The sequence below is a fragment of the Pleurodeles waltl genome, chromosome 3_2 (genome assembly GCF_031143425.1).
Source record: "Pleurodeles waltl isolate 20211129_DDA chromosome 3_2, aPleWal1.hap1.20221129, whole genome shotgun sequence".
NCBI classification, from domain to species: Eukaryota; Metazoa; Chordata; class Amphibia; order Caudata; family Salamandridae; genus Pleurodeles; species Pleurodeles waltl.
Genome location: NC_090441.1, coordinates 25,366,266 through 25,390,773, shown reverse-complemented (window position 1 = coordinate 25,390,773; position 24,508 = coordinate 25,366,266). Strand labels below are relative to the sequence as shown.

The window sequence follows — 24,508 nt, the reverse complement described above, 5'->3', positions numbered from 1 at the left end:
TGTATTCCCCTACGTGCCTAGTTTGAAAAAATTGACATGTTTGCTAGGTTTCCCTAGGTGCATGCCAAGTTAGGGCCCAAAAACCACAAGTACCCACTTTGCAAGAAACCTTTCAATTTAGCGTGAAAATTTTGGGTGGAAGCAAGTTTGTGCCTCTGTGCAGATTCCAGAATTTTCTATCGCCAAAATGTGAGGAAAATGTGTTTTTCATATTTTTTTTTTTTTAAGTCAAAGTTTGCAGTTTGCAAGGGATTCAGGGTAACGCAACCTGGTGAGAGCCACAGAAGACATCCCACTCTGGATTCCCTTAAGTGTCTTTATTGAAAAAAATACAAGTTTGGAAGTTTTACCTGGGTGCCAGCTGAGCTAGGACCAAAAAACCACTGCTACCTATGTTGCAAAAAATGGGTCAGTTTTGTGTGAAAACATTTGATGTATCTGTGTTGCATTTTGGGCCGTTTCCTGTTGCTGGCACTAGGCCTACCCACACAAGTGAGATACCATTTTTATTGGGAGACGTACGGGAACACAGAATAGTAGAATACGTGTTATTACCAATTGTATTTCTCTGCATTTGCACCTTCCAAATGTAAAACAATGTGTAAGAAACAAGTCATTTTGAGAAATACCCTCTAATTCACATGCTGGTATCCACTAATTCAGAAATGTGCAAATAACCCCTGCTTCTGAACTCCTTATCTTGTGCCCGTTTCAGAAGTACAAAGGTTTCCTAGATACCTATTTTTCACTGTATTTTTCTTACCGTATGAGTTGCTGTATACCCGGTACACAATAGAAAAATCATTGCAAGGTGCACCTCAGTTATTGGCTCTGGGTACCTTGAGTTCTTGGAAAACACACAAACCCTATACATGCCCAAAACCGGAAGGGTATAGCAGATGTAATGGTATATAGGTTTTGTGAATTAGCCACTGTGATGAGAAGTTACAAACGAAAAAGTTTCCAGAAATGCCCATTTTTTCCCTACTAATTTTCAATATTTTTCTATTTCAACACTTGGTTTCTTTGGGAAAACCTTGAAGGATCTGCACAAATGACCCCTTGCTGAATTCAGAATTATGTCTAGTTTTCAGAAGATATAGCTTACTGGGATCCACCATGGGTTTTACACCTGTTTCCACCACAAACTGAAGGAAGTTGAAAGCACAAAAGATAGGAAAAATGGGCAATCACCCAGTAAAGTGTCAAAACTGTGTTGGAAAATGTGGCTCTGAATCTAGTCTGCCTGTTCCTGAAAGCTGGGAAGGTGGTGATTTAAGCATCACAAACCTTTCATTGATGCCATTTGCAGGAAGACAAAATTTAGCTATATTTGGGCAAATTTCTCGATTCCCCTTCAGTGTAATCCACAAACCCTGGGCACCTTTACAATCCCAAGGATGTTGGAAAAAAGGACACAAATTTGGTGTTTTAGGAAGCTGACTGTGTGCACAGTGTAGTTCATTTTGTCTATTATATAAAGAGTCCAGATAAACCCCTGAGATATCACGGAGGCACAGATGACATGCCAAATAGTTTATTTTGGGGTAGTGTAGGCATATCACAGGGTAGTGATGAGCATGTAAGGCACCCACTCATACAGTAAGTGAGACACACACTCAAAGAAATCCATCACCAATCTATAAAAATAACGCATACTATATTTTATAAATTTAGATACCAAAATCATTGGACTCGGGTTAGTACTGTTTGAGATGAATTTTTACAGTTCTTTAAAAGCTAACTGTGCAGTTTTTGGATGTGGTAATGCTATCCTATGGGGGGAAATCATGTACTGCATTCTGACACTTCACAGCGATTTACAGGACTGTTCTCCAGGACTTAAGGTGAGTATGAGGCAGGGTCTAAGGCCACACCAACAGGTCAGCTCGGGAGGCTCTGGGGCGTCCCGGCGTAAAGATGCATTACGGCATCAGGTATCCTATTCACTTCAGTGGGAAACTGTCCTGTCTGGAAGTTGCTGAAAGCTGGTACTGGAAGGTCAGTCCAGGGGAACCCACTGGGGGCTCGACCTTTGAGCCCTCAGGCACGTGGAGACACCGTTGGTCCACTTCCCCTTGGGCTATGGGGCTCGAGTGCAGTGGTGTCTTCTGGTGTTGGGTCACGTGTTGGAGTTAATCGCGGTTGCAGGGAGGCTCGCTGAAACAATCGGCAGGCATGGACTGTGGGTCCAGTCCAACCAAGCCAACAAGTGGGCTCAGGTCTCACGAGGCTAAGAGATGTGGGGACACCCTTGGTTCTCTTCTCCTTGGTCCGGGGGTGGACTGGTGCAGAGGTGTTCTGAGGTATCTGGTCTTTGTCTCCTGGTCACATCACAGTTTCAGGGGAATCTGCAAAAACAGGCTGCAGACACCCTCATGAAATCCTTAGTGGGCTAACTCAAGGTGGGCTTTGTCTGTGGAGAGCCTGGGGACCATGTTGACACCATTAGCCCATTTCAGCTTGGGCTAGGTGGCTTGGGTGCAGTGGTGATATCCAGCATCGGGTTTTGGTGGGTTCAGTCCTAACCGTTCTTTCCTGGGTTGCCTGCAGATGCAGGGAAGCAGCTCCTCTGCTCCAAAGGCATTTTTCTTGGCGATTTACAAAGGTTTTTATAGGCTGAAGCAGCAAGACAGGTCAGTTGCTTCTCGAGGGTCAGGTGCACAGGCATGCTAGCAGGGTTTGTCACCAAGTCACTCGTACTCCTCGATTCTGGGGCTCAGCAGGCTTCTTGTTCATTCTTTCTTTTGTGTCCAGCGAAGATCTGAAGTCCTATTATTAGAGGGTCTCCTAAATAATCAATTTAGAGTGTGATAAGGCGAGTGAAGGGTAGTAGTAAATGGGCTACATCATTTTCTCTACACCCCCTAGATGACAACTTCATGTGGGGAGTTGGCATCACCCTGTGCATAGTTCCTAAATTACACCACACGCAAGATGGTAGAATTTCCTAGGCTGTGTCCACTTCAGGCTGGTCTTCTAGGGGTGTTTACAGCCTGAAAATGGAACACACCTCCAGCATAGCAAATTTTCCTGCCTGTCCAATTGCCAGATGGGCCCCGGGCAGGGGAGGTTGGCATCTTCCTCTGAGGAGATCCAGTTCTGCATACCAAAGGTGGTGGGCTTCTTTAAAGCCTCCTTACTTGGAATGCTGATTTGTGGGTCATCCTGTTAAGAGGTGTGTGTAACACCCCTACCAGAGCAGGCTTTGTTTCTCACCTCCGGAGAGCATAGCTATCACTCCTGGGGGTCAGATTCTGGTCTGTTGGTGGTGGACTGGCTAGAATTAGTCAATGAGCCCACCAGCAGTTGTTAGGTTTTCAGGGGGCACCTCGGGGTGCATGTATTAATAAATTAATCACTGGAATCAGTGAGGGTTTATTAATACGAGATGTTTGGTACCAAAGATCCCTAGTTTCAGTAAAGTCGTCATGTAGCTGGGGAACTCATTAGGCGCAGCTCGCAGAGGGAAAAGTGGCTGGCGGCCCATAGCTGGGAGGGCGGGAGGCCCAAACAAAACCAAAAAAATAATGCAAATAAAACTTATATTTTTCCTGTGTTGCACCGCTCCATCTGCTCCATCGTTGCAGGCACAGGCTCCCAGCCAGCCTTGCGGCCAGTCCTGACGCTGCTCAAAGCAGCATTTGGATTGACTGGGAGTGCCCAGGCAGACTGTGGGAACCTCTGCCTGCTCTCTCTGACCCGGCAACACAGTGCTGGTTTGGAGAGACCCTATTGCGCATGTATGTTTCGCTGGCCCGAGACAGCCGGCCAAACACACATGCACACTGAGGGGGAGTGCTGGCCCCACCCACTTTTATAATAAAAACATAGTAAACAGAGTTTATTATGTTTTTACTATAAAAAATTTGCAGCTCCTGATGCTGGATGGGGAGGGGCGGGGCAGAGGGGGGATTGAGACGCTCTTCCGCCTTTGCGGAGGAGCTGCCCCTGGAACTCGTATTGACTAGTGTCCAGCACATGTATTTAAAATGCCTTCACTGCACACTTAAGATACCTAAGAATCGACACCAGCATAGCAGGGGGATATCTGTTTTTGCAGTTATGCCCACACCTGTAATATAATGCACCCTGCCTTAGGGCTGTAAGGCCCGCTGTAGGGGTGTCTTACAGATGTTACATGCAGTGTCATGTTTTCCCTTCTGGGGAACACCTTGTAATGCAGCCTGACATGGCAGCCTGCATGATGTTGGTGCTGGGTCCCTTAGAGTGGCAGAAATGATGATGCAGCTCTTAGGGGACCCTCTTTACTACCTAGACCCTAGGTACCAGGGATATCATTTACAAGGGGCTTACAGAGGTGCTAAAGGGGCCTGGCCACTTAAGGATCAAGTGACTGACAAGGTGTCTTGTTTTGGGGATGGAACACTGGCCCTGGGGACCTGGTTAGCAGGAACCCAGTGCACCTCAGTCAAAGTTGCATCAAAAACCAGGCAGAAAGTGTGTGTGTTGGGGAGGGTGTTCCTGCAATCAGAACCCAGCTTCCTACAGGTGTAGATAGCTTATGTGGACAAAAAGTTATGGAGGCCTAAACACAAACTACCCCAAGTAGCCAAATAAAGGCTTAACACTGGGAGGTGGGGTGAGGCCTATCAGCAGAAGGGTTAAGTGTATAAATGCATCTTCTGGTGCGCCGTCTGGTCTTTGGGTCTTCCTCTACTGCATTCTTTCAGGGCTGTTGTGACCTCTTCAAAGTAAATGTCAGATGTGGCAGTGTTAGGGGCTTGTTCGTATCCCCATTGTACACAATGTTACAAGAAGAATTAAATATTGCTCCAAAGTGACCCAATTCATCCGTTGCTATTGTGAAATCAAGATGAGGATATGTATTTTCATTTTAAAAAATACTTATTTAAAACTTTCCAAAAGAGGGTGTTATCATTTGTGTTACTGGCTCACAGTAGCATACACCAGCACTCCGCCTGGATTTTTTTTTTTTTATCTTAGCTAACGCTAATTTATATCTTGCCCTATTCTGCTACACTGTTACTTTATCTCTAGGTTCTTTATGCAGTGCATCTTTCAGTTTTTAAGAGCACTTGTTCATTTGCAGTCAAACCACCCTTTAGTTTTAACTTTGCAACCGCTAGATGATTTGCTGAGCATTCTATTAAAGGATGCACATATGGCTTCAAAAGGTTTTATTACATGACCCGGATCAGTTTCAGCTTCTAACCACTCCTCAATATTTTCTGTTTGCTCGAACTACTGCAACAGTTAGGGTGCTAGGATTCACCCCTTCCTATTTTATTCCCACCCATTTGCATCTACTCGCTGTTATGTTTATCAGCCGTCTGTGGGTGAAAGTTGTTGTACATCCAACTGCAGAGTTAATACTAATAGGTTATGATCACTCAAAGTGAGGCTTAACATTAACCTCACTATTAACTGCCAAAAGATTTGATGATACCAAAATGAAATCTATAACATTTATTGCACTCCTGCGAGTGAAGGGTGTAAATAAAATTGCACCATTTTTATGAATATCATTTACAGATCGCAAGCCCTATTTAGGTAACAAAATATTCAGTGCTTAATCATCACAGTGCAAAAAGTGTGTTTGTCCGTCACCATGGGAATCTTCAACACCACATGTCTTTGGATGGAAATGGGCCGCCTGTGATATTAAAATCTCCAGCCCACAACAAAGATAGTTTTCTACCACATGAAGATAGAAATTAATCTACGCCTTTTCCAGAACAATAACCACCTCATCTTGTTTTGTATCAATTCTACTATTATAGAAAGTATCACCAAATCTGTTATTTTTTAAATCCAGTAACACTAATTTGATAAAGGAGAGAATGTGCAAATGTCTTTCGCCCTTCTCATGACTGACACAATGGCCAGCGTAGTGACAGACAAAAACCCTGAATTTCATATTTGTATAGCACACAACTTTCCTGAAGGAAGATAATTTGATACACACTAATAGTTATGCCAGGCACTACACTCACTTTTATTGGCAGCACCAGCAACATTCCATGATGTAAAGCTCAAACTAGTAATGTTCTTTTCTTTTTTTTCTTTTACGTATCATCGGTCCTCATCTATAATAGAATGAAAATCATGTCTTGATGAATTAACTTTAACTGGCTTTCCCTTTCTATCCTAAGTCTGTCAAGTGCATTTATGGTCTCTAATGGTGCAAATCTATTAGATGTTGAAATATTATCTAAGCAATGAGGAAAATTTAAGACCACAAGGAATAGGACAAATATACCTTTGTATCTTGAGCCTTCAGAATTGCTGTGCTTCACTCCTCTCCCCACATTATATTCAGATTTATAAAAGTAGCCCACAGTTAAAGGTACTGTTTTTCCAATAGTGATACCTTCAAACCTCTTGTTATCATATAATCTTTTGAAAATGGACCTAACAAAATGTGGATGATGAAACGTAATCACAAGACCGTATCCCACAGAAGATTTAGTCGACCTCCAACCCCCCCCCTTTCCAAGAGATGATTCTTACCACTATGATTTCTTTATTGAGCACTTTCCCTACCCTGTAAGAAAACTGGTGTGAAACATTATTTTTTAACTCCTCATTAATGCCATTGGGGATTATTGAATATGACGTACAAACAGGTGGAAGATGTAAGATTTTATTAACCTTACTAAAATAAATGGCCTTGTGTACTCATTGAAGGAGTAATTAAAGGGAAACCGCCCAACCTTTCCTACCCACGATCACTATCATTTTTCACAATGACTTGGGGCCTGATTTAGAACTTGGCAGAGAGGTTACTCTGTCACAATGGTGACGGATAACCCTTCCGCCGAAATCTAAACCTCATAATATTCAATAGGATTTAGATTTCAGTGGATGGGACATCTGTCACTGTTGTGATGCATTAACCCGTCAGCCAAGTTCTAAATCAGACCCTAATTAGCAGTATATTTCCTCAGTTTGCCTTGGATCGAGGTCTGTTTGTGATAGAGGGATCTTCATGCCGCTCACAGGTCAACCAGTCCTTTGTTTTTTGTTCTTCAATAAAGGAGCTACAGCCCTTAACTGAACTGTGTCTGTTTCTATAGTTTACCTTAGTTAACCCATTGCTGCAGGAAAAGCAGTTTCAAAATACTCTAATGTCCCATTTACTTTCAGTATTGAGCTTTTGAAATATTGTTCCATGCTTTTTAACCTCTTGTGTAAGTCTCTAGCACAAGAGTTAGCTTATTCCATATACCTGTTTGTGCCTCTCAATACCATGGCGGTAATACACTTACAAGAATTACTGTTTTTAATGTGGAAGGGCTGTTTACTTTCCATTCGTGTAACCCATATAAATTCTTTTTGCAGGCGAGGATAGTAGAGGTGAGTTAGAAATATCACTTAACAATGCCCTCAAGAGTACAGGGATACAAAAGGTTTGTAAAGTAGGTGCTACGTTCTAGAACGTGTCCTTGATTGGTACTTCTTCCTTTGTAGTTATTGCGTATAAAATGGTGTTGTGCTTTTCACTAATGACCGAGCTGAAAAACTCATACACTGAGAAAAAATCTCTGGAATGCACTTCTTAGTCCAAAAAAGATATTTATTATTTCACTACGCAAGGTTCCTAAAAGGAGATTAGTATGTTGAAAGCACACGTTTAAAAATAGTCACAGCAATGAAATGAAAACATATCAAAATGATTCTCCACTGCAATATACACAGCAAATATATGTATCTATATTGTTATGCAAAGCAAATAATTAATAAAAATGCGTCACCGTATGGCCTGTCAGGTGCTTCATCTTTCTCAGGCCAGCAAGCCAATGACCCAGTTCAACTGCCAAAGAGAAAGATCTCCACCCTCACGGGAAATCTATATCAGGCATCCGACGTCTGAATCCTGATTGAGGCCACTGACTCACTGTTTTATATCTTTAAAAAAACAAAGGAGCTTTCTGGAAAAAAACCCTCCTTTTGCGATTCAAACATGCTGGCTAGTTTAGGTATGTTTTGAAAATAACCCGTTGGGGTTTGGCCACAATCCCAAGATGTCAAGTCAAAACAACGCCGTTCCCTGCTGTCTGGGTACATCCTTATCAACCAAAGCCCTTGGTGAGAAAAAGCATGAAAACAAGACAGAATGCACCGTTTACAATGTGGAAAATTACGGGCAGCCTTCAACATGGAAGTGTCTAATGCTACAATAAAGTCAATAGGCAGAATGAATCTAAAGCTAAACTGAGTCTGTAACTGGTGAACACTAATGTGTGACGGTGGGCAGCTAAGCCAAGTGCAAAGTGATGCAACATGAAGTCTGTGGTCAAAACACACATTTCACTTCATTCCGCCCTTTTGATCAATGACTTTGTGTAAACTACAGATTGAAAATCAACTTCTCTCATTTCTTTTCTCTTAAAAAAATAAATAAAACCATTACAAGCAAATCAGGTATGCACTGTACAATGGAACATAACAAAATGATGAAAGCAATCACTATAAAGCAATGGAAGTGGATTCATGTATTGATCTCACAAACCGTTAAACCAGACACACCTACGATGAAAAGACTGAAGCTTATATATTCTGATTAGGATAATAACTGTTTGAATAGTGTCTCTAGGATAGCAGGATAGTATAGAATTAGATGGAAAGATAAGGAGTTCTAATCATCTAAAGGTACACGGCCCACCCGTAATGTTTGCTTTAATGTGTGTTCCCATACGAGATTAGTCAGCCAACTGGCAATTTAAACCTGCTTAATGAGACTGGCAGCAGTCATCAAATGATAACAAGCCATGTATTAGTTCGAAGAAAAATGTGATCAAACAACTTGACAGAACATCCACGGTACTCTGCATTGTTCCCATGCAGAACTTTGATCTGTGAAGCACAATTAGCACTAAATGGATCCATAGGTTTTGCACTTTAAAAGCAGCAGGAGCGTTGCACAATGGTTGATCAATCAGGTACAAGTTGGGGGTGCTGTCCCTCCTCCTGACCCCACACACAAATGCCCAAAGGGAGACCACACAGCACACTCGTGGTCGGTGGCAACTCGTTGTATGATCTGTAAAAGAAACAAGTATGATTTGCCTTGCAAATAACATTTGTAACTTTCCTCTCCCCAATTGACCTTTGACTGTTTGTGGGACAGATCTCTATTGTGTGTGCTGACATATAGGACATTGCAAAATCACAGTTTTGATCAAATCTAGGGGAATGTGCATACCTCTAATCTCTGCCCACCTGTAAGTGGCTTTTTCTCCCAGGCGTCCACATTTCTGGTGTGCCCACTTAGCCATCCCCACCAAGTCAGAATTCTGGGTTGCCACTTCTTAATCTGAAATTTTGGCTTTGTCGTCTGCAAGGGAATTGAACGAGCGTTCTAGTGAGTCAATGGGACAATGAGCATCTGTGACTTTACTCTGTTCTAACATTTCCCAAATTTCCTGCCACAACTCTTTGCACCACCCCTCCTTTAATTGAATAAATCAGTTATGTGCATGCCATGTGGAAAGCCAAATGGCTAACCCATTGGCGGTGGACCAAGAATCAGTGTAAAAACATGGACCAAGCAGCTCTAGCTTTACAGCTTGATGCACAGCGTACAACTCTGCTTATTGGCTACTTTTTCCTTATCCTGTGGTGGTCAACAACTTTTTAGTAACTGGATTGTATGACACTGCTTTCCATTGTCTTTAGGTACCCACATATCTGGATGAACCATTAGTGAACCAAACATGCTTCTTATCCCCAGGGGACCAGGATTCAAATGGCACACCCCATTTCATGGGTGACTCTTTTACCTGCGGTACCTCCTGAAGCTTCTCATCCTGTACAGGGGCTTGTGACACCTGTTCATGTAGGGCTGCAGTACCTGCAAGTCCTACTCGAGCCCTGTCTTGTATGTACCATTTCAAGTGTATGATACTAGCCTCTTGTGCATGTCCTATACGGTAAGATTTAGGTGAACTCATCACTCACTGCATAATTGGTATTTCAGGTCTCAGAATTACATTATGACCTAGTGTTATTTGCTCAGTATCCAGTAGAGCCCAATAACAGGCCAAAAGCTTTTTTTCAAAAGGAGTATAGCGCTCACCAAAGTCAGGTAGTTTTCTAGTCCAAAACCCTAGGGGCACCCTCGTCCTCCCTTGTTTCTTTCACATACTCCAATTTGCATATTGTCCCTGAACAGTTAAATGTAACTCAGTGTCTCCCTCCTGCACTGGCCACAAGTCTAAAGTCTGTTAAATTATTCATTTGCCAAATCAAAAGCATATTGCTGCTGTTTACCCCCATTCAAACTCATATTTTATTTCTGGTTACTTTGTACCAAAGGGTTAAGATTTTACTCAGATGAGGGTCATGCTGTTTCCAAAAATCAAGCAATCCCATGAAACTCTGTGTCTCTTGCTTAGTGCGAGGAGTAGCAAACTCCAAAATCTTTTGTTTTACCTGTAACAACATCTCTCTATGTTCTGGATTCCACTGAATTCCTAGAAACTGCACATTTTGCGACAGTCCCTGTGTCTTGTCTGAATTAATTGTACACATTGTACTCTGGAAATGTTCTGTGAATATATCAGTAACATCCTCAATTTCATGCTGGGTGTAATCTTTTAAAGAATGCATTTCAACTCCTGCCAAAAACTGTGGGCTAATCTGTATTTTTCGTCTAGATATTGGCTGCGCATGAACTACGTTCTGCTCATGCAGCTCACAATGGCCCCCACCTTTTTAACCTTCTTGTTACTGGAATGTGAAAAGTCAGATTCTCCTGCAACAACTTTGTAGATTTCAGCTTTATCTTGCAACAACTTGTTTTGGTTAAATTGTTCTCTCAGTTTCTGATTTTCATATTCTAACTGTTTACATCTCTCATGAATTTTTCTGTAAGCAAACAAAAGTATCCAAACCCTCCTCTCAAGAACAAAAGGGATATTGTTCTGTTCAAAAAGCACCTTTTCTAAACATGTATAAACGTTCAATAATTTTGTTTTATCCAAGCACTCATCCCAAAATTTAGAAAGTCCTGATAAACAAGAAAACACATTTGCCAAGGCATCATAAGGCATTTTAATTTCACATGCATTTTCAAACATGGTTTGCGGTGCTTCCTCTAACTCTCTGAATAAAAACATATTTACACTTTTAAATTGTGCACTCTCAACCTCCAACCTCTCTTTCTGATCTACGCCAAAATGTTTTGCTTTTCACTAATAACAGAGCTGAAAAACTCATACACTGACAAAAAATCTCTGGAATGCACTTCTTCGTCCAAAGAAGATATTTATTATTTCACTATGCAAGGTTCCTAAAAGGAGATTAGCATGTTGAAAGCACACATTTAAAAATAGTCACAACAATGAAATGAAAACATACCAAAATGATTCTCCACTGCAGTATACACAGCAAATATTTGTATCTATAGTATAATGCAAAGCAAATAATTAATAAAAATGCATCACTGTAGGGCCTGTCAGTTGCTTCATCTTTCTCATGCCAGCAAGCCGATGACCCTGTTCGACTGCGAAAGAGAAAGAGATCTCTACCCTCACGGGAAATCTATATCAGGCATCCGACGTCTGAATCCTGATTGAGGCCACTGACTCTCACTGTCGCACTGGGTCTGTTTTATATCTTAAGAAACCAAAGGAGCTTTCTGGAAAAAAAACAACCTCCTTTTGCAATTCAAACATGCTGGCTAGTTTAGGTATGTTTTGAAAATAACCTGTTGGGGTTTGGCCACAATCCCAAGATGTCAAGTCAAAACAAGGTCGTTCCTTGCCGTCTGAGTAGATCCTTATCAACCAAAACCCTTTGTGAGAAAAAGCATGAAAACAAGACAGAATGGTCAGTTTACAATGTAGAAAATTAACATGGCAGTGTCTAATGCTACGATAGTCAATAGGCAGAATGAATCGAAGTCTAAATTGAGTCTGTAACTGGTGAACACTAATGTGACTGAGGGCAGCTGTGCAAAGTGGTGCAACACAGTCAGTGGTCAAAACACACATTTCACTACAAATGGGAAATACTTAATTCACAATCCATTGAGTGAATCCTCAGTACAGAGCTCTTTCAACATAACACCAGTGTGTGGGGGACAGCGGGCAGAAAATAGGCCTTTCTCCAGGTATGGGGATATGTCATGTCAGACAAATGTTTTTTCAACGTCATCCAACTTGGATGTTGCATAGAAATGATTAAACACCGTGATGGCACTCTTGACGAGAAAAGGAATACATATGTACCCCTACCTAAATGACGGGCTGATAAAGGCAAGCTCATTCTCCAGGTGTGCAAGCGGCTCCAAAACAGTGATGGAAACTTTTTGCAGTCCAGATTTATCAATAAACATAGACAAATCGTTCTCAATACCGGGAAAAAAAGGAAGTCGTTTTAGGAGCAAAAATAAATACAGTGGAAGCCAAAGTATTACTCAACAACAGAAGAATCCAAATAACACATCAAATGCAAATATACCGCTAGGGCCATTATCTGACAGTGAGGAAGATGCTAGGCATGATGGCTTCCTGCATCCCAGTAATTCCATATGCAAGGCTACACATGAGACCAATCCAGGAATGAACTCTGGGTCAGTGGTCACAAGCAATGGTCATTTGGGAAGATCTAGTGGCTGTTAAACAGACATTACAAGAGGAAATGGCATGATGGATCAAAGAACATAGCAGTTGGCAGACTATTTGCACAACCAAATACAACCGTGATCATCACCACCTTGCACACAGGATGGTGAGCACACATGGGGTGACCCAACACGAAATGTCTGAAAAGCAGAAGAAGCAACTCAGCGCATGAATATACTGGAACTAAAGACTGTTTTTCTAGACTTAAACATTTTTCAGATACAAGTATGGGGAAAGTCGAGATAAATACTGATGGACAACATAACAACCTTTTACCTCATTCAACATGGAGGTATAAAATCCTTGGCCCTATCAAATTTGGCACATGAAACCTTGAGGTGGGTCATCCTAAGTAAGAACACTAATAGTAATACTCCTTTCAAGAGTGGATAATGTGCAAGCGGACAAGCTTAGCAGGCAACAACCATCTCTCACGAATAGGAACTAAACCAGAGAGTTGTCAAGTGATTCTGGTAAGAGGGATGCCAGAGGTGGACCTGTTCAGAACATGAATTGCCAAACTTGCATCACACACTTGCTGTCTTTGGGGAATACCCTGTCAATAGACTGGCCAGGGAAACCTGCATATGCTTTGCCTCCCATCCCCCTAATACCGTTAGTAATAAACAAGTGGAAACAGTTGCACATGACACTAATCTGGATTGCCCCTTTTAGGGGTGAGACAATCATATTTTTCGGATGGTATAGAGATGGCACAGGACATCATAAAAAGACTTCCGGTCTTGCACAACTTGCTATCCATTCAGACGGGGAAAATTATCCACCCATAGCCCAGTACCGTGAGCTTAGCAGCATGGCTTCTGAAAATGAGGAATTCTGATATTTAATTCTCCCGGAGAGAGCTATGAAAGTCCTAAGGGAATCGTGAACGCCATCTAAAGCAGTATGCTGCACAGCCAAATGGGAACGATAACTGCAATGGTGCCAAAGGTCTAGCATATTCAAAAACAGCATGTGGGACCCTATAGCCATCAGATACCTTACTCATCTACTGGATAATAAACTAACCTGCGCCTTGCTGAAGGTTCACTTAGCAGCAATACTGACCTACGAGTGAGGGGCCATCTGGGTAGATGTTTAGTCACTACAACAGTGGTTTAAAGGTTTCTGGAAGGTGTTAAGAGAATAGCCCCATCAAGGTGCACATCAACACCCATGTAGAACCGATACTAACACAACTGATGAGAGGCCACTTTGAACTAATCCACGGAGCAAATTTTGATTTTTCACGCTAAAACAGTCTTCCTTATGCAATGACATTACTACACAGGGTAAGTGAGTTACAGGCACTTACCGCCCAGGAACTGTACTTGCAAATAGACCAGGACAGGGTAGCCATGAGGACCATGTTTTCTGCCAAAGGTTACATACCAGTTTCACATGAACCAAACAATTCAGATATCAAGCTTCTCCCAGGATCTAGGACTAAAGATGAAAGAGTCTTGCACATATTTAATGTATGTATAGCAGTGATGTAGCACCTAGAGAGAACAAAAGCAATCGGTAAAGAAAGACAGTTATTTGTGTCCTTTGCAGACAAGAACAAGGGTGTACCAGTAGCTCATGGTACCATTGTAAGATGGATAGCTCCTACAATACAAATGTGTCACAAGACAGGTGGCGTACAACTCGAAGCAAAGCCTAAAGCGCACTCCACAAGGAAGAAAGTCCCCTTTCTAGCAAATGTGCCGTTAAGTGACATATGGCAGCTTCCTGGGCATCAGTTCTCACATTCACACACCATTATTGTTTAGATTTCCTGGTGAATAGAGAATCACAAGTGGGACTGAAGGTACTAAAGCATTTGTTTGCAAGTCCAACTCATTTCAAAACCTACCACCACAATGAAGATGAACAGAGATGCCAGTACAAAGTCAGCGCACCGCGTTTGAGTCCAGAAAAAGAATCACGTTGCAAAACTAAATTGTTTCTTACTAATATAAATAGTTTTACAGCTTGAGAAGTTTTCTAGATTCACATGCATCCACACACCTCCCCTAGGAAATGAGGTGAAACAAAACAGACAAGCATAGGTGAGCAATACGAGACAAATCTTTTAAAAACAAAAACACCTGGAAGCCATTTTGAACTTGAGAATTACATTTTGGGGGTTAGATGCATCCATAAAAGCAAATGTTGTGCCATCGCTGCCATGGTTTTAATGTATTGTCGGTTTATGTTGTACTTTCTGCACTTTGTGGCAGGGAAAAAGGTGTACCTAGCAGTACCTGTTATAAAGGCCAAAAATAGCAAAGCATATTTGGGATTTCTTCAGCTTCATGAATCTCTTTTGCTGCAGCCCACCTTAGGGAACTGATCTGAACGAAAACTACCAAGCTGTAGGTTTAAATGAATAGGGTGATGGCAGGAAGTGCCAACTGGGGAAGGTTAATTGCTGCTGAAAAAAGTTCAAGCTACAGAATCTGTTCTGCACTTCGGTCACAAGAACTATTCTGGAGGTTTGGAATGTAATCGTGTTCCCACAGGGGTCTCATCTACAATAGCAGATGTGTGAAGGATCCAAGGTATGATTGAAGATTACGGGAAACATATTTTAGGATTGGATATGGAATTCTGATATTGTCAATTAAGACACTGGGTGGGGCATTGTATGATGATGGAGGACATGACGAGGTCATTAACACCTTCTGAAAAATGTCGACCACCCTAGAAGGATATTAACCCTTACAATTCTAACCTATCCGAAGAAGTAAAACAAGTCAGCGTAAATGCCCATTCCGCTGTGGTGCCTTATTCTGAATTACAAAAGTTGCAGGAAAGTCAGTTGTTTCCAAAGACTCATGATCGTCGATCTGTTTAATTTAAAAATTACACTAGTCTTTGCTACTCGTAGATATTGAAGGTAAGCATGAATGATGGACAAATAGAGAGGGCTGACTAAAAGGGCTGCCATGGTTCGCTTAACAAGGGAACCTGACCTGGAGTCCATAAGGACCGTGTATGGTATGTAGGAGTGTGATATGACTTGTTGTGGCCTTGGACATTTTTACTGCTCTAGGATTAAAATCTATAACGGCCTAGCAAATGTGATTCCTCAATTTCATGCAGATCCGGCAAGAGATTGAGAAGGGGTTGACAGGAAAAGGAATAGTAAGGGAATAAAATGGGTAATGGTTACTGTAAGGAAATGTGACTTGGTGCTGCATCACCAATTTATTTTGAAATTAATGTCTGTTTCATACCAATCTAATAAAATGTGCTTTAAAAATGCTTCTAATGGTCTGTTCAAGTGCGTGCAAACATTTGGGCAAATATGTCTAGCAGTTTTTTTTTTTTTTTTTTTTACACAACACAAGCAGCAAAAATGACATGACTATAGACCGCTTGTGCTTTTTTCTTCAAATTTGTTTTAGGTAGTTTGTAGGGGTTCCCTTCAATCGTAATAGGATGCACTTTGTGTCGTGCCTTCTTTCAGAAACGTTTTGGGATGTGCTTCTGGTACAGTTTTGTTTAATGTTTAATGAACAAGTGATGGAAGTGAAGCCACAACTAAAAGCAGTGACTGGTTGTAATTCAAGCCTTAGGTCCATCACTTTCTTGGTTTTTTGCTTTTTACAGATTTTCTTACATCATTTAAAAAAAACAAAATACAAAATTACAAATTAGCATTTCACTTGCTCTGCCGTTCGTTCTAGTCGATTGTATCCTTGTGTAACAGGGCATAAATGCAAGTTCTGCCAACTACTTTTAATAAAGTAGATTTTTCATTATAAACCTATTTTAGATACATGTGCGCTGAAACATCTGTTAACTGCTGCTTGGAATAACGTAGTGTTTAAGTGGGATCACACTTTTGGGTGTTGGTTGCTGGCTATTGGCGTAGTGACGGGGACTCATGATGACCTCCACTTCAAGCCCTATTTGAAACATGCCGCCTTTGAGAACGCCATCTTATTATTATTCCTGCCCTTGAGTTCGGAAGTAGTGATCACATCTGGAAAAAATTCTGGATGCAGCTGAAGGCCAGTTGTGTTTTCCATGAGATGAAACTCATTAACCTTGTACTTGACTTTGAAATGTGACAGTAACAACTCTGTTTTTTATTTAGTGTTATCTGGACAGGTGCATAGTTGTCCATTTTTTTTTTTTTTTTTTTTATTTAAAAATGTTTTGGGGGGGGGGAGGGGAAGGAACTGCAGAGCAAGGTCTGGACATCGACTCCAAAACCTCAGATGTGGATATCGCTATGTCTGCTCAGACTTCCAAAAATAAATTTAAAAAAGGAAGAACAACGATAGCTCACATTAGCCATTCATAAATGTATTCCCAACTTTATGTTGACCTCTCCAAAATTCCCTGTTTCCGGAACCCCAATTGTTTTCATCAGGAAACTGAGGACCTGTAAGTTATTGAAAACACAAATGCCACATTTAAGTCATTGGCCTTCAGACAAAAACATGTTTCAGTTAATGCAACATTGAACAACCAAGGTCCTTGGGCTCTATCGCATCAAGAAGGTGCCATTAATTGCCTATGTCTGTTTTTGAAAAGTGGTCAGCAGTTGCACTCAAGCGAGTCGCTTAAGTTTGAATAAATTCACAACTTTGATGCTGTAAATTCGACAGCATGTCACCACATTGTTTACAGGAAAGTAATCCTGTGTTTACGATGTATCTATTTTTATAGATTGAAAAACACCTAATTAACAAGTGCTCAACAGCAATAATGAAACTTGCTATAATTTTGAGCTATATAATCAGGCAGAATGTATTTTACTCCAGTGCTGAAAAAACATTTTTGACATGACACGATATGCATATTGGAGTGAGAGTCTGTTATGCAGACTGAGTGATCTGACCTTATTGAATATCTTTTGAGTTTTTCTGGCCCAGATTTTGCAATCAGTCATGTTTCATGTTTCCGCTACACAACATTACAGTTTCTTGTAAACAATTGAATACATCTGGTGGATTTCTATTGAGGTTTTGATGATATATCTGCTTCTTGATGTAGAACTTAGTTGAGCTGCTTAAGGCTCCTCTATGAATGGAGCTTCCAAGCAACAAGACAGTTCAATAAAATTACATGAACAGATTGTTTTGATACAGAGTAATGCATGATATTTTTCAGTTAATTACATTGAATGAATTACTTTTAACTGTGAATTACAGATTATAGTTTGGATGAGAAATTTAATTTAGAAAATAGTGACAAATGTTTTGCATGCAAAACTGTTTTAACTTGTATTGTGGTCCTTTAATAATTGTGTTTAATTTATATAATTCCTTGTACTGACAGAGTGCTGGGATTTTTCCTCAGAGTCTTACTTTTAAAGAGAAAATGACAACGAGTCTTAAATTTAAAGGAGAAAAGCCAACAGATCTGGAAACAAGAAGCTACAAATACTTGCTGTTGTCCATGGTGAAGCTCATTCACGGAGACCCAAAGCTCCTGCTCTATGTAAGTACTTGGACATATATTTTGTTTTTTTTCCTGTTTGAATGTCTCCTTAGGTTCTCGCACTGGAGTTTTTTTCCACATGCAGCAACTGTTTATATACTTGACTACTTGTCCTTCAGAATTATAACATGGAACCCCCTCAATGTGTATTTACCATGCACTGATTTAATTTGTGATGAAAGCAAAATGTTCATGTCCTTCCTTACAATTAATAAAATATGGCTTCTTAAAAACAGGTGGCCAGAATTTAGATCTTTGTAGAGACGCTTAGAAATGTGACACATTTTCTGTGGGTATGAGTTGGCTACATCAGCTGATGGACCTCACAGACACATTTTGCATAAGTGTAAATTTCATACTTATCAATTTAAACTTTAACTGTGATTAAAAAATCTACTCCGATTGTCAACCTTGCAGTAAGATTGCCTTTTTTAGAATGGTACGTGTATATCTGATAGAGACATCAGGATTGTAAATAATTATGGTGTTGAAAACCACTGTGTAGTTTTGTGACACAATTCTGTGCTTTTTAATGGTATCAGATCAATTTAGATAGTTTGCCATTTCAGTCTTATGGACCTGCTCTTGTCAAAAACACGCTTGAGTTTCTACCAATTCCCCCAAATCTTCTGTGGCTCCATGCATATGAGCGAGTCTGTTGCCTGTGCTTTATTACAGGAACCGATGCCGAGGCAAAAAGCCTGTCCGGCGGCTCAGTGACTGACTGCCACATACAGCTGGCGCACAGCCAGTGCACACTTTTGGAAGGTGGGAAAAGGATGTCCCATGGACTCGTGAGACATTACCACCAAGTGTGTGTAATCACTCATTGCACCTGCCTGCAGGTAGAGATTTGCCCCGTCCCTATTTGAGTTTCTGTCTGCATCTTGAAAGACAAACTGTCAGCTTCAGCCGCTGTTCAATCTTTTACTAATGTGATGTTCCCTTTGCAGGCATGAACTTGTACCTGCACTGGAAACAGAACATTTGAAGTCGTACAGTAAGTCAAAGTCCAAATCACACTCCAGCACACCCAGTTTCTGAACTTTCTGATTCAGATCATATATTTTCTCTTTTATGGAGTTGTCTTTAAAGGCTCCATCATCTTTTTTTCTCTAATTCTAACAAGAGTTTGCCACCATCTAATAAAGACAATGGGGACGATTTACTTCCATATTATGAACATATATATATCCTGGAGGTTTCGTACATTGGACCTCCAGTTTAGGAGAGTGGGTACTCGCTTTCGATCGAAGAAGACCTTAAAAAGTGGTTGGAGATGGTGTTGAAGTCCACAGAGCAGACACCCGACATCTTTAGTGAGGAACAGGCACAGATGGCAGTGTCCATTCGAGACTCTGACTCCAACCGAGATTCAGAGGAGGACATCCAGGTACTCCCTGCGATGCAGTACGTGAGTGCACCAGCCCCTTCCCAACAAACTAAAAAAAAAAAAAAGAAATCACAGAAGGCCTTCGGTATACCACTGCTTGCTAGCCATGATTGGACCCGAAAATATCCAATCGTCGACCGACCCTCTGGTTCGGAGCCGTAGAAGGCCAAGACTCACTCCCATCAACAGACTGCCACGCCTGTTTCAGCATTGAGTCGAAAGATGTAGGCTTCATACTTCATCGAAGCCAAAACATCCATGATCCTCTTCGGAGCTGAAACGTTGAAGCCCATCTTTGGAGCCGAAAGGACTTTTCCCTACTGCTCAGTCCACTTTTTCATCACGTATGAAGCATACTGCCACCAAAACTTTGGAGCGTTCATTAGGAGGTAGAAAACAGGCTTCATCTTCAGGACAGGAGGGAGATGACATCATACCCATTCTTGAGGTCATGGACCAAAAGTAAAGGAGGATTCAAATCCAGAAAGAGACTGGAAAGATTATTGTCTCTCCTCCTCCAATTACAAAGAGGAAATTAGTATTCTAGGATAGTTTGGAAACTGGCCCTTCACCGACAAATATTTAAACTTAAGGAAAAGCCAAAGACTATTCAGCTTTCTCCACCACATTCGCCTTATCTTTCCTCTTCTCCACCCCCTCATACTCCACCACCACCAGCTTCACCCGCACAATCTCATGCTTCTTCACATGGGGACTATATAGGTGATGATAGTATTTATAACATGGATCCATGGGATATGTATGACTCTGACCCAATCCCACCCAATGATCCTGATTTGTATCCTACAAGAACATCTCCACCTGAGGATACCACAGCCTATAATCAGGTCATTTCTAGAGCAGTCGCTTATCATAGTGTGCAGATGCACTCTGAGCGATTAGAAGAGGATTTTCTATTTAACACTTTTTCCTCAACTCACAAACAATACCAGTGTTTATCAATGCTACCTGGTATGCTGAAACATGCAGATGACATTTTTAAAGATCCTGCCAAGGCCAGGGGGTTAACACCTAGAATGGATAAAAAAAATACAAAGCGGCACCAACTGATCCAGTTTTCATTTCACAGCAGTTACCTCCAGACTCCATTGTAGTCAGCGCAGCTAGAAAACGTGCAAATAGCCAGTCCAGAGGGGATGCTCCTCCCCCTGATAAAGAAAGCCGCAAATTTGATGCAGCAGGCAAAGGGTGGCAACTCAGGCTGCAAACCAGTGGCGCATTGCTATTTCCCAAGCCATTTTAGCTAGGTACGACGGCACATTGGGATGAGATGCAGGAGTTCCTGCAATACCTCCCAAAGGAACCCCAGAAAAGGGCGCAGCAGGTAGTAGAAGAGGGACAAGCCATTGCCAGTAATGAGATCAGATCAGCACTAGATGCAGCTGATACGGCACCTAGAGGAATAAACAATAGCATCACAATTAGAAGACATGCTTGGTTTGAGGTCCTCAGGCATTAAGCCTGAAATACAACAAGCGGTCCTTAACATGCCCTTTAATAAGCAGCAACTCTTTGGACCGGAGGTGGACACAACCATTGATAAATTAAAAAAGGACTCTGAGACAGCAAAGGCCATGGGAGCCCTTTATACAACATGTTTTGCGGGGCTCATTTTGCAAACCTCAATTTAGAGGAGGTTTTAAACCACAAATTTAAGAGGCCCCTACGTCCCAGCAAAAACAGGGACAACAATATTATCCCAGGGGATCTTCCAGGGGCTCTTATGGAGCACACAATTTCAGATCCAGAGGTAAATCCCCTGCTGCAAGAGGCGCATCCACCTCATTAAAGCAGTTACTTTCCCATCACTCCCAAACAGCATCCATCTCCTTTGGGAGGAAGACTGCAATATTTCCATCCTAACTGGCAACAGATTACAACAGATCGATGGGTATTGTCAATTATCTGCAATGGTTATTGCTTAGAACTTATCTCCACTCCACCAAACATTCCACCCCGTTCACACAGGCTTACTCTCGAACACATTGCCCTGTTAAAACAAGAGGTAGTCTCTTCTTCTCAAACATGCAATAGAAATGGTTCCCATCAGTCAGCAAGGGTCAGGAGTATATTCTCTATCCTTCCTCATACCAAAAAAGGATGGCACTCTCAGACCAATTCTCGATCTCAGACCTCTAAATCAACATATCCTGTTGAAGCATTTCCATATGGTCAGTTTACAGTATGTCATTCCTTTATTACGAAAATATTACATGACCGCATTAGACCTAAAAGATGTTTACTTCCACATTCCTATACATCCAGCACACTGCAAGTATTTAAAGTTTGTGATAGCAGGCAATCACTATCAATTCAAGGTACTACCCTTTGGAGTAACAACAGTACCAGGAGTATTCACAAACTGTCTAGCAATAATTGCAGCATACCTCAGAAGACCGCACATACATGTCTTCCCTTATCCAGACTGGTTAATAAAAGCCAGCACCATTCAAAACTGTCAACTACACACACAATATGCAATAGATAACCTACACAAATTAGGGTTCACAATAAATTACCAGAAATCTCCGCATTGTCCTAACCAAATTCACAATGAATACAAGTGTTTCACACACACCTATCCCAATTGCAGGTCAATCAAACTTACACAGTAAGGTTTGTCATGAAGCTGTTAGGAATGTTGACATAATGCATAGAAATAGTGCCCAATGCACTTCTAAACATGAGACCACTACAACAGTGTCTCTCACAACAATGGTCTCAGGCACAGGTTCAATTACAGGATCTAGTATTGTTGGACCGCCAAACTTACAAATCTCTTTAATGGTGGAATCACACATCAAAAGGGCACCCATTCTAGGATCCTGTGCCACAGACCATAATCACCACGGATGCAGCAATGACCGGTTGGGGAGCCCATCTCAACAATCTTACAATACAGGGATAATGGGACTCAATCCTGCGAACTTACCACATAAACCACTTGGAATTGCTGGCAGTGTTCTTACCCATCAAAGCATTTCAACCACAGATTATACACAAAATAGTCTTAATAAGGACAGACAACATGACAACAATGTATTATCTGCAAAAACAGGGGGGGCCACACTCATCCCAGTTGTCACTCGTAGCACAAACAATTTGGAAATGGGCAATTCACAATCACATTCACCTGCTAGCGGAATAAATCCCAGGGATACACAACCAGCTAGCAGACCTCTTAAGCAGGACGCATCAACAAATACACGAAAGGGAGATTCACCCACAAGTAATTCAACGTTACTTTCAAATGTGGGGAACACAAAACATAGACCTTTTTGCAAAAAGTGAAAACCCAAAATGCCAAAACTTTGCATCCAGATAACCACACCCTCAATCCAAGTGCAATGCTCTGCGGATCAATTGGTCAGGGATATTTGCTTATGCTTTCCCCCTCTCCCATTAATTACATTTCTAATCAACAATATCCGTCACACTTCCCTCACTATGATACTCATAGCTCCCATGTGGGCACGTCAACCTTGGTACACAACATTATAGGATCTGTTGGTAGTACCACATCAGAAGATCCCAAACAGACCAGACCTATTGACTCAAAACAAGGGTTATATCAGGCATCCCAATCCTAGTATGCTCATCCTGGCGATTTGGCTCCTGAGGTCATGGAATTTGGATATCTACAGCTTCCACTAGAATGTATGGACATTGTAAAACTAGCATGTAAACCTACAACGAGGCAGTGTTAAGCAAATAAATGGAAACGTTTTGTATATTACTGCCAACCTAAAAACATTGATCCACTTAACGCATCAGTAAAGGATATTGTATGTTAGTTGCTTCATTCACAGAAAGCAAATATGGCATATACATCTATTAAAATTCATTTAAGATCAATATCAGCCTACCTCCAAAACAGACAACATATCTCTCTGTTTCGAATTCCTTTCTTAAAAGATTTTATGGAAGGTCTTAATAGAGTTATTCCACCTACAGTTCCACCATCTCCTGCATGGAATCTTAACATTGAGCTCACAAGACTTATGGGTCCACCTTTTGAACCCATGCATTCTTGTGCGCTCCAGTTTCTCTCATGGAAGGTTGCTTTCCTAGTAGCAATTAGTTCCTTAAGAAGAGTAGGTGAAATTCAGGCATTCACTTTAGAAAAATCCTTCTTCCAAGTACACAAACTCAAAATAGTACTTAGGACAAATCCAAAATTTTTACCCAAAATAGTTTCACCATTTCACATTAACAGTCAGTGGAATTGCCAGTCTTCTTTCCACAGCCAGATTCAGTTGCTGGAAAAGCTCTCCACACTCTTGATCTTATAAGAGCTCTTGTGTATTACAAAGACCGAACAAAAGACTTTAGAAAATCTCAAAAACTTTTTGTGGCTTTCCAACAACCTCATAAAGGCAATCCCATTTCCAAACAAGGATTGGCCAGATGGATAGTAAAGTGTATTCAAACTTGCTATCTTAAAGCTAAAAGGCAACTATTCGTAACTCCTGAAGCACATTCAGCTAGAAAGAAAGGAGCTTCAATGGCATTTTGGGGAAATATACCAATAGCAGACATATGCAAAGCAGCCATATAGTCCACACCACACACATTTACTATACACTACTTTTTGGATGTGTTATCTCGACAACAAACAAATGTTAGTCAAGCAGTGCTTAAAGCACAATTTCACACTACTTTAACTCCAACAGGCTTACCACTGCTTAAATGGGAGAGGGACTGCTTTTCAGTCTATGCACAGCATGTGTATCTGCAGCTACACATGCCATCAAACGGAAAATGGCACTTACCCAGTGTACATCTGTTTGTGCCATGTAGTGCTGCAGATTCAAATGCGCCCTCCCTCCTCTCCAGAAACCTGTAGCCGTTGTAGTACTTTATTATGTAAATATGTGTTCGATGGCATGTGTAGCTGCAGATACACATGCTGTGCACAGTCCGCCGTCTGGTGTTGGGCTCGGAGTGTTACAAGTTGTTTTTCTTCGAAGAAGTCTTTTCGAGTCACGAGACCGAGGGACTCCTCCCCTTTCGGTTCCATTGCGCATGGGCGTCGACT

The 24,508-nt window shown here is 41.4% G+C and overlaps 1 protein-coding gene across 8 annotated transcripts in view; it reads left to right on the top strand.

Annotated features, from left to right (window-relative positions):
* The window catches only part of NF1 (neurofibromin 1), a 1,379,374-nt gene that overhangs the window by 321,692 nt on the left and 1,033,174 nt on the right, over nt 1–24,508 (top strand). For 6 of the 8 annotated variants that reach the window (XM_069226659.1, XM_069226655.1, XM_069226657.1 and 3 more), the window contains exon 13: nt 17,895–18,056. In XM_069226659.1, coding sequence (XP_069082760.1) covers nt 17,895–18,056 — 162 coding nt within the window. The remainder of the gene's footprint in view (nt 1–17,894; nt 18,057–24,508) is intronic. The other 2 variants (XM_069226658.1, XM_069226654.1) reach the window with 1 other exon arrangement.